Source organism: Bactrocera dorsalis, chromosome 1, assembly GCF_023373825.1.
Source record: "Bactrocera dorsalis isolate Fly_Bdor chromosome 1, ASM2337382v1, whole genome shotgun sequence".
NCBI classification, from domain to species: domain Eukaryota; kingdom Metazoa; phylum Arthropoda; class Insecta; order Diptera; family Tephritidae; genus Bactrocera; species Bactrocera dorsalis.
In genome coordinates this window covers 42,065,797-42,077,022 of record NC_064303.1, presented here as the reverse complement: position 1 = coordinate 42,077,022, position 11,226 = coordinate 42,065,797, and the positions used below count along the sequence as shown (strand labels likewise).

The 11,226-nt window shown below is 45.9% G+C and overlaps 1 protein-coding gene across 7 annotated transcripts in view; it reads left to right on the top strand.

Annotated features, from left to right (window-relative positions):
* Window positions 1-6: 6 nt before the first annotated feature.
* The window catches only part of LOC125780350 (uncharacterized), a 56,063-nt gene continuing 44,843 nt past the window's right edge, over window positions 7-11,226 (top strand). For 4 of the 7 annotated variants that reach the window (XM_049462584.1, XM_049462585.1, XM_049462582.1 and 1 more), the window contains exons 1-2: window positions 7-8,741; window positions 8,821-9,042. In XM_049462584.1, the coding sequence (XP_049318541.1) occupies window positions 6,929-8,602 (1,674 nt within the window). In that variant the 5' untranslated portion in view covers window positions 7-6,928 and the 3' untranslated portion in view covers window positions 8,603-8,741; window positions 8,821-9,042. The remainder of the gene's footprint in view (window positions 8,742-8,820; window positions 9,043-11,226) is intronic. The other 3 variants (XM_049462588.1, XM_049462587.1, XM_049462586.1) reach the window with 3 other exon arrangements.

Genomic DNA, 11,226 nt, shown 5'->3' with positions numbered 1-11,226 from the left:
ATCACTGGGGGAAACTTTAGTATACGATCCCACGATTTCAGGGTTAAAAGTGGTATGGTTGGATAGGGCTGATGCTCCAGATTAAGAAAATATATAATTGTTGCCGCCGCAAACTTATAGTTTCCGAGATATTTCCATTTAAAGTTGAAAATTTTGCAAATTTTATCTTGCAATTTCTCGATTGCTAGTAGTTATTTAATTCATATTATGCTTTTTTTTATGCACTATACTTCATTACATTGTTTCTACATATTTATTTTTTAGTAATTATTTAGTTATTTGCTTAAAATAAGCATTTTATATTTTACACAATTTTCATTCCATGCACAATAACAAAAGTATTCCGTGTTTACAGATATTAAGTGTTGCCATAATTACACATATATCAAACGAATAAGAATGGATATAAAAACTCAAACGCAGAAAACAAATACTATCTGAAATAAATTTTCCATTGTAATAAGAAAATTTTTAAGGCTTTATTGGCGGCCTTCGGCCGCGCTTCAAAAAAATAACCCTGGCCAATCCAACACCGGGGTGTATCAAGTTTTTTTTTAATTAAAACTCCTTTTCGCGTTGGCGGCCTTCGGCCGCGCTTCAAAAAAATAACCCTGACCGATCCAACACCGGGGTGTATCAAGTTTTTTTTAAGTAAAGCTCCTTTTCGCGTTGGCGGCCTTCGGCCGCGCTTCAAAAAAATAACCCCGGCCGATCCAACACCGGGGTGTATCAGGTTTCTTTTAAGTAAAACTCCTTTTCGCGTTGGCGGCCTTCGGCCGCGCTTCAAAAAAAATAACCCTGGCCAATCCAACACCGGGGTGTATCAAGTTTTTTTTTAATTAAAACTCCTTTTCGCGTTGGCGGCCTTCGGCCGCGCTTCAAAAAAATATCCCTGGCCGATCCAACACCGGGGTGTATCAAGTTTTTTTTAAGTAAAACTCCTTTTCGCGTTGGCGGCCTTCGGCCGCGCTTAAAAAAAATAACCATGGTCGATCCAACACCGGGGTGTATCAAAAATCTTGATATATCAAGAAAAAGGGCAATGATTTATGTATTTGGGGTATAGTCCTATTTTTTATTCATTTTTATTCGTTTGATAAATGTGTAATTATGGCAACACTTATTATCTGTCAACACGGAATACTTTTGTTATTGTGCATGGAATGAAAATTGTGTAAAATATAAAATGCTTATTTTAAGCAAATAACTAAATAATTACTAAAAAATAAATATGTAGAAACAATGTAATGAAGTATAAGTGCATAAAAAAGGCATAATATGAATTAAATAACTACTAGCAATCGAGAAATTGCAAGATAAAATTTGCAAAATTTTCAACTTTAAATGGAAATATCTCGGAAACTATAAGTTTGCGGCGGCAACAATTATATATTTTCTTAATCTGGAGCATCAGCTCTATCCAACCATACCACTTTTAACCCTGAAATCGTGGGATCGTATACTAAAGCCGACCCAATCACTGGTCACAGCTGTGACAAGTTTCCTAAATTAGCGATGACTGGAATTAACGAACACATGGGAAACTTCAACAAAGTAGCAGTCACAGCATCACATGAAAAATTGCGACTGTGACAAAATAGCAGGGAAATGTTTAGTATCGTTTATGGAGGAAAACAGGGGAGGGCTACCCCCCCTCACGCCCCCTTATTGGAAAGAGGAAGGATCGAACTTTTAAATAAACCCTCCCTCGACCCCCTAGAGCCCCTATAGGCCTGTAGGGAGCCCTTTGAAAATGACCAAAAATCAGTGTTTTTGCTCATTTTTCCATACAAACTGAAACCAGTGCAACCCAGCCAAAATTTTTGTATGGACAAGAAATCAAAATAAAGAAAACCAAAATGTTTTAGTGCAATATATATACATATTTAATTGCATCTATTAATGATACAAAGGGATCCGGGGTGACAGAAGTACTTTCGTATAGTACTCCTTTCTGCGATGGCGGCCTTCGGCCGCGCTCTAAAAAAATAACCCTGGTCGAGCGAATACCCGGGGTGACTGATGTACTTTCGTGTAGTACTCCTTTCTGCGTTGGCGACCTTCGGCCGCGCTTCAAAAAAAATAACCCTGGTCGGTCCAACACCGGGGTGTATCAATTTTTTTCGCATAGAACTCCTTTTTGCGTGGGCGGCCTTCGGCCGCGCTTTAAAAAAATAACCTTGGCTGGTCCAACACCGGCTACGCCATCCACAGTATTTTAGCACTGAACACCTTTTCGCGTTCACTTCATACATTTGTTGCTAACTGGGTTTAATTTATTCCCTTTTGTTCGTCCTTTCTCGGCAATTTGACAGTTCAAATTAGGCAGTCATTTTGGTTTTTCGCATTATTGAACTTAATGCAGAAAAAGGTGTATTTTATTTAAAGATTTACAAAGAAATTAACAATCAAAAGCAATTAAAAACTACTAGTGGTTTTTATAATTCAGAAGTAATATATGTGCGTGAAAATGTATCCATAATTGATTTGGTACAATGCACAACAGATGAAAATACACTAGCATATATTGAGAAATTTGCAAAAAACAGCATTTTTTAAAGTGAAGTTTTGGAAAAATTTGTGAAACGATTTTTATAAAATATGTTTTAAAATAAAGTTCAATAATTTAAGTATACATGCGTGTTTAAAATTTTCAATTTGGTTCTCTTGTTTAGGTACAGTGAGCCAAAATTAACCGGCGCGATACTAAACCCAACCCAAATAGCATTTACAGTGAAATATAAAAAATTGCGACTTGCAAAATAGCATTCGGGTAAAATTTAGAATAGCTTCCCCGGATTTCGGGAATAAAGTGGGTATCACTGGAAAGGTGGCGTTCTTCAGATTAAGGAAATATATATATAGTTGCCGCTGACTTATAGTTTTAAAGATATTTGCATTTAAACGTTATAGTGAAGTGTTAATAAGTGAAAAGTGCATAATATAAGTGAAAAAGTTATTCACAATATACAAATTATCAATGTAAAAGTTGTCAATTTTTCAACTTTAAATGCAAATATCTTTAAAACTATAAGTTAGCGGCAACTATATATATATTTTTTTTTTGATCTGAAGAACGTCACCTTTCCAGTGATACCCATTTTATTCCCGAAATCCAGGAATGCTATTCTAAATCCCAGCCATCAATTGTCGTTTTTTTATATGTTGTAAGCAGCTCAAACACCGAAAAGGTTAAAAATAAAACAATTTTACATAAATTTCGTAAATATTATGAAACAAGGTGAACATATATTTACATTTTTATTGGTAATTATGTTTTTTGACTATGTTAAAGAAAATTTAATATTTGGTATCGATATAATTATTTTCATTCAAGTGTAAAGACACCTCTGAATGATGAAATGTAATAGATTTTTTGAGTGTCACTTACAGAATAGCAAAATCGTCTCAAGTCTCAAAAATTGTCTCTAACTTTAAGTCTCAAATTTAGAGACTTGAGACTGTCTCACGTTACAGAATCACACGGTTAGACACTACAAAGAGAAAAAAATTTAAACAACCAATGAATCTAATTTCACCCGAAAATCGACTTAACAAATGAAAAAATGTGTCCATTATTTCCATTATATGGAAAATATTTAAAAGAAAATGTATTTTATTTCGAAATACTATATGATAATCTTTTCTTTTGATAAATATTAAGCGATATGAATTCTTGAATTGCAAGAACAGCTGTTTTTTCATCTTTCCAACGGCAGTGAGAACGAGCAGATTAGTGAATCTATTCCCTTTAAATTTTCGGTCGGAACATAGTAGGGAATTCTCTTGCTCTTGCAAGATTACAGATTGCAAAAATCCTATACCAAAATATACAAGGGCACGAGAGCACCCATTGCAGAATCTAGTGATATATGAACGGCTGATTCGGTAAATTTATTGTAAATGACTATTGTGAATTGGCGCAACTTCTGCATTCATTCTTAACAAAAAAACTGTATCAAATCTTTATAATTTAAATTGAAATTATAAGATCTATTTAAAATTTACCTTCCTGAAAAATTTAACGTCAAAATATGTCTTTATGCAAAATGACAGCTAAAACGGGCTTACAATTATATTTTTGCGTGACATTGCACGCAAATGAACAAGGGTTTTGGTCTGACATATTTTAAAGCCATTGCAAATAATTTTCTGTGTGTGCTTGTTGTGCCGTTGTATTAGGTGGAAAAATCTGTAATTCTTGCACCGTACAAAGATTTTGCAAGAGCAAGAGATACCCCTGGTATCACATAAAAAGTGCAATAATTAATAAGTTACATTGGAATCATTTTGGATGTATGGCTCACACAATTAATTTAATTGTAAGAGAAGGATTGCGCATTCCTGAAGTAGAACAAGTAACTGATAAAGTTAGAGTAATAGTTGCTCACTTCAAGAAAAGTACTTCAGCGAATGAAGCGTTTTTCGAAGTTGGAGGAAGCAGTGAAATGTACATTGGTAATTATAAACAATCGAAGAAACGACTGGCGCGCGGTTGTTAACTCGGCTATAATCGCGTAAGCGGTGTCTACGCCAATTAAGAAGAAGAATTATAAACAAAAATTTACCTATATTAACCAGCGACGATTGGGCGACTGTTGCTGCTTTTTGAAAAATTTCAAACCATTTAGAGAAGCTACAGTAAGCAATAATGGTGAAACATATCGCACGGATTTGCTGGTAATACCAATCGCAAATGGTCTATTAGATGTGTGTAGACACTTGCGAACTGAAATATTTTCAAACATCATACAAAAAGTGATAGAAATTATTTTAAATGGAATTAGGGAACGTTTTGGCAGTTTACAACACAGCGATACACTTACGGTAGCTATTTTTCTCGACACCAGATTCAAATTAGTGGCATTGACTGATGAATCGGCAGCACGTAAAACAAAAAAAAATTAAAAAACGTTAATAGAAATGCAAAGGGAAGAAATAGAAATTAAGACTGAAAGAACAGAAGAAAATGTAGAAAAATCAGTATCAACATGGAGTTCTTTCGATAAATACTCTAATGAACATAAACCACATAGTAGCGTACTCGTAGAGCAAAAGCCAATTCAATTCCCACGACAGCCGGTTCTACGCACCGGAATTGACTCGGATGTTATCCGACCAAGGGCTGTTCTTTCGGCGATCTAACCCCGTTTGGATCGGTGAGTATTAATCTGTGTTTGTCGTCCTTAGAGCAACGCCTTGCAGCAGGGTTGCTCCGTATCCTCCTGACTCGTGCTGGCATTGAGTCCAACCCGGACCCGGAGGAATTTTTCTGCTGCGTCTGCGCTAAAAGGCTCCATCCAAACTCCACCTCGATCAGGTGCAATACATGCAATGGATGGAGCCATCTTAAGACCTGCTCAGGCCTTAAGACCCACAGGGAGTGGACCACGCGTTACGTGGCCCCGTGTTGTCTGCGCAATACTGCGATACAAGCCTCTACGGCTGTGCAACCTGCACACTGTTCGCGCGCCGCGCCGCCACTCAATCAGAGTGGCCAACAAAGGACCTCTACGGTCAGGAGCTCAAACAGGCAACACAGCTCCCACTCTGACTTGTCCCCCCCCCCCAACCTTCATCCCGCTCCAATCCTCGTGCGAGAACCAATCAGCAACTCTTGGTTCCTCGCACAGTCTGTTTCGTGTGTCAGACCGTCATACGTCGGAACGTTGCATCAGTTAAGTGCAATTCCTGCACTGGCTGGTGCCACTTCCCGACGTGTTCCGGCCTGCGCACCACACGTGAGTGGAGTGTCACCTACGTTGCCCCATGCTGCAGGAGTCTGCCCCCGCAACTCACAACAGTGACCTCGCCAACCAACACCCCAGTGCGACAACCGCCCCCGCGGGTTCTGCAGCTGCAACAACCACCACTAACACGTCACTCCCTCACCCCCAGGATCATTCACGGACACCCGCGACAAACGAGACTACTTCAATTCAACTGCAACGGACTCCAGAGCAAGATCGAGGAGATAGTTGCACTCACGAATCGGGAACGTATATCGATAGCTACGGTCCAAGAAACCAAGCTCAACAGCCGCTCAGAACTTCTGAGTTGTGCAGGTTTCAACATCATTCGTAAAGATCGCGAGCGAGATAATGGTGGTGGCCTAGCCTTCATATTGCACAACACCGTGCAGTATCGAAGACATCGACCCCAGGGATACTACCCTAGAATGTCAGGGCATAGCTATCCGGTCAGGCGATGTCGAGCTCGAAATATTTAATATATACATTCCCCCAGTTACATGTTGCCCTACAGGATATCACCCGAATATAGGCGCGCTACTTCGTGGTGAAAACCGTTTGGTACTAGGCGACTTTAACGCGCACCACGATCTTTGGCATTCCTGCCTGTCAAACGATCGTAGGGGAAGGGAGCTGGCGGAACAGATTGACGATTCGACATTCTGCACAATGAGTGACGAAGCCCCCACCAGAGTTATGGGCACCTGTAATAGCTCGCCGGATAATACCATTGCTAGCGGTGGCCTGATAAACAGCATAACCTGGCGACCTATGCTAACTCTTGCATCAGATCATCTGTTTTATCCTCTGCGAATGGTAGGCACCTTGTCGCGGTGCAGGGGCTTAGGCGCAAGGCATACTCGGCATCCCCCAACCTGCGTGGCTGGTGCCGATAGGCACCGCCCAGGCAGGGTGTCGGGTGCCGCATGCGTGCGCTAACCAAGAGCTACCACCTCCTAATCCAGGGTGTCATGCGACCCGTGCCCATTGGATGGTTTGCAGCCAGGAGGTAAATCTGGCTGTATTATAACGGAGCCTCCCCAACACCGGGCCGAATTGGGGTGTAACTGTGGCCTTACCGCGCCAAGGGGCTCTGGCGTGGCTGACCTACTTAGTCCCCATTTTAAATAATAGACCTGACGGCTCACCCTGTTTGAGCCTAGGGTCGGAAGACACAGATGGACAAACTAAACAAAACAAACAACAATAATACGGATCTAAAGCAACAACAACGGAGAACGGACACGGACAACGAGAAGGAAGCTGACGCAGTAGAAGGTAGATCGGGTCAAGGAGCCAGACGGAAGGTGGACTTCCTTGACATTCTCTCGCCGGAGGTACGGGCGCTATTTGTGGAGCATGCCAAGGAGGATAGTGACGACATGCCCTCATGCAGCTGTGCATGCATGCCAAAAACGCCTGGGGCCGCTGCAGCAGCCACGAGCACCGCCAAGACCCCCGCCGCAAGGCGGAGCGGGTCGGACTCGGGGGAGTCACATCGGGCAGAGCCTGACGGTGCGCGCAGAAGGAAAAGGAGGCGCAGAAGAGGTGGGCAACGCCCTCTCCCAGAAGCTGGCAAACCCGGAGGGTGTGATGACCCAAAAAGGAGGGGAATGAGCGGCGCCATCATGAGGTGGTACCTACGGTACCTGCGAGAGGGGAAGACTCCTGAAGCGGCGGAGGCTTTGGCCAGAAGCAGAGGCAAAGGGAGAAATGTACCCCCAGCAAAGGAGCGTGACGACATCAGGTCAGCTCGCGCGGAAGGCAGCGGCACCAGTAACCGCCCGGTCGGTGCTACACTGACCGCACGGCGTGGGGATGGTAGGGCAATGCCCTCTGAAACGTATGCCCAAACAGCAAAGCGGAGCAGCGGCCAAATCACGCCGCAGGAACCCCCCAGCTCCAAAAGGTCTAGGGGCAACGAGAACAAGGCAACCGGTAACCAACAATCCGGACCGGCTCCCCACCGGGTGGAGGAGGGGCGGCGCAGGTATGCGGGTGCCGTTAAAGGCATGCGCATGGCTGTACTGCCTCAAAACTACCCGGCGGAGGCGCTGAAGCCGGAGGAGCTTACCGTGCTCCAGAACCTCCTCTTGGACGAGGTCTTCAGAGGACAAAACTTCGCGGCGTCCTTTTTGGGGGTGGAGTTTAAGGGAGGTATGCTGCAGGTGGAATGCAAGGACGAGAGGTCTGCCAACTGGCTGCGGGAGTTTGCACCAAAGCTGGGAGGTTGGAAGGGTCCGGCCCTATGCGCGAGGAGGGCGGAGGATTTGCCCGTCATGCATAGCATGACAATGTTCCTCCCAAGAAGCGATGACAGACCATACGAGTATGCCCTAGGACTGGTGAAGAACCAGAACTTGGGGCTTAGCACTTCATCTTGGCGCGTCGCGAGCAGCAAGATGGAAGAACTAGGTGGAATGAAGGGCTGGAGGCTAAACCTGTACATAGACGACGAGTCGTACAAATACGTCCGGGCAGAAGGATTCCGCCTGTATTACAGGTTTAGCACGGTGGTTATGCGGCCTCACAGGCCCGTAGCCACCGGGAGCAAAGGAGCAGCTATGCCCGCGAATCAGGTAGGCAAGAGCATCGAAAAGCAGGCCGCGCCATTGGCGGCCCCGGAAGCAGTGCCGATGCAGGTGGACGAGGTGGCGGATCAGCCCGGCGGAAGTGGGACTGTGAGGGCAGTGCCAGCAACGACCACCGACGTCCCAGCAGAGGACCACTGCGACCAGGGAGCAGAGCTCCCCTCAACACAGGAACTCCTGGACGGGTTAGATGACCCATTGGATGGTGGCGAGATCGCCGGCGGGGAAGAGGGAGAGCCCTTCCTCGAACCGGTATTATGACGGCCGTCCATATGGAGATTGCCCAGGTGAACCTGCATCACGCGGCGGCAGCTTCAGCTGTAATAACGAGCAGGTTCACGGTAGAGAAGCTGGGACCCGCAAAGGAGAGGTTAAAGGCCTCAAAACGGAGTCAAATAAGGTAATCTGGGATCTCTCAAGTGAGAGGCCTAGAACTTGCATAGTCGTCAGGAATAACATTGAATTCTTCTGTATTTCAGAGTTCCTGACGCAGGATCTGGTGGCGGTGCAAGCCAGGGACTTTGAGGACAAAGACTTCGTCCTGGCTTCAGCCTACTTCCCAGGGGAAGCATCCACGGCACCTCCAGAGGTGGTGGAACGGCTTGTGGATCACTGTAGCAGACATGGGCTTCCCTTGATTATAGGCTGTGACGCGAACGCCCACCATCTGGAATGGGGCAGCACCAACTGCAACGCAAGGGGTGAGTCTCTTTTAGAATACATAGTAGGTAGTAACTTAGTGATAGAAAATGTAGGGTGTGAGCCCACATTTATAACTATAAATAGGAGGGAGGTGCTGGACATCACCCTGAGTAACGAGCCTGCAAGGGGACTGGTCTCGAGATGGAGAGTCTCGGCGGAGCCCTCCTTGTCGGACCACCGAATTGTAAGGTTCTTGCTGGGGGTAGAGGTCAGGCCCCTCCCCCCTAGGCGTAATCCCTGGAGGGCGAATTGGGGCGCCTTCAGGGATATACTAAGGGAGGAGTTAGGTAGGGGGGGGCGGATAGACGATGGCACTTCTGGCCTGGGTCTGGAGATAAGGTTATCTGAGCTGAATGAGTCTTTGACTAAAGCCTATCACGGTAGTTGCCCCCTGAGAGTGCCCGGGGACAGACGTAACTGCCCCTGGTGGTCCAGGAAACTAGCGGACCTCCGGAAAAAAGTACGAAGCCTGTTCAACAAGGCGAAACGTACGGGGGTCTGGGCTGAATATAGGAGCAATCTTACTTTATACAACAAGGAGATAAGGTCTGCAAAGCAGACCAGCTTCAGGAGATTCTGCGAGAATGTCGCCACTACGCCAGAAGCAGCTAGGCTGCATAAAGCCCTGGCAAGGGGCACAAACGACGTAGAAATAGCAATCAAAAGGAACGATGGGACGTTCACGACCAGTGCAGAGGACAGAGCCACGGAGCTTCTGCGGGCGCACTTCCCGGAGACAGTTCGGGAAGACCAGTGTCCTCCCATGACCGAACACAGGCCATCCCGTGAGGATTGGAGTATAGCCAGACGGCTGTTTACGGCGGACTCAATCAAGTGGGCAATGGCATCGTTTGAGAGATTCAAGTCTCCGGGGGTGGATGGCATCTTCCCGGCGCTGTTACAACAGGGGGAGCAACTCCTATTGCCCCACCTATTGCGGCTGTTGAGAGAGAGCCTTGCATTGGCGTACATCCCCGAGATATGGAGGACAGCGAAGGTGATCTTCATACCCAAGGTAGGTAGGAAAGACTATTCATTGGCAAAATCGTACAGGCCAATTAGCCTAATGTCTTTCTTACTAAAAACCATGGAGAAGATCGTGGACCAGGAAATAAGGATGAATGCGCTGAGGAGAGTACCGCTGCATGCGGCTCAACATGCCTACAGGGCGGGCAGATCAACGAGCACTGCCCTGTACCAGCTGACCTCTGAGATAGAGAGCTCACTAGAGCATGGGGAAGTGATGCTTTGCGCGTTCTTGGATATCGAAGGTGCCTTTGACAACACGTCCCACAAGAGTGTAGCCAGGGCACTGGAGAAAAGGAATGTGGCAGCACCGGTGCGCAGATGGATACAAGCCGTACTGCGCTCCAGGGTTGCGGAGACCACAGTAGGCGATAGAAGGATACGTCTCGGCACAACTAGAGGCTGCCCACAGGGTGGTGTGTTATCCCCCCTACTATGGAGCCTAGTTGTGGACGACCTGTTAGCACTGCTAACGGACAATGGGATCCGCTGCCAGGGGTACGCGGACGACATTGTGATCATGGCCAAAGGTAAATACGAAGACACTCTATGTGACTTGGTCCAAAGGGGTCTAAACCTAGCAAAGGGGTGGTGTAGGGGAGTTGAATTGAATATCAACCCCTCCAAGACGACCGTGGTCCCGTTTACGCGACGTAGGTCCCTACCCGGTCTTAGGAATCTCTCACTTGGGGGAAGTGAAATAGTGATGACCAGTAGTGTCAAATACCTGGGTTTGATGCTTGACTCCACTCTGCGGTGGAAACAACATTTAAACCTGACCGTGGTCAAGGCGACGAAGGCTTTGATGGTGTGCAATCGACTGGCGTTAAAATCCTGGGGCTGTAAGCCAAGGATCGTTAGGTGGTTGTACACCATGATAGTGCGACCGATAATCACATATGGGGCGGTGGCATGGGCCTCAATAGCGTCTCAAACTTCTGTTAAGACAAGACTGTTGAAGCTACAGCGTTTAGCCTGTGTCTGTATGACGGGTGCAATGCGAACCTGTCCAACTGCGGCACTGGAGGCTTTGCTGGAACTGACACCGCTTCATTTGGTTATCGGTCAGGCAGCCAAGCACACACTTCTGCAAATAACGGCGGAGGGGTGCGGAATTGGCAAAGTAATCTCATCTCGGAGGATGGAGATGATAAGTG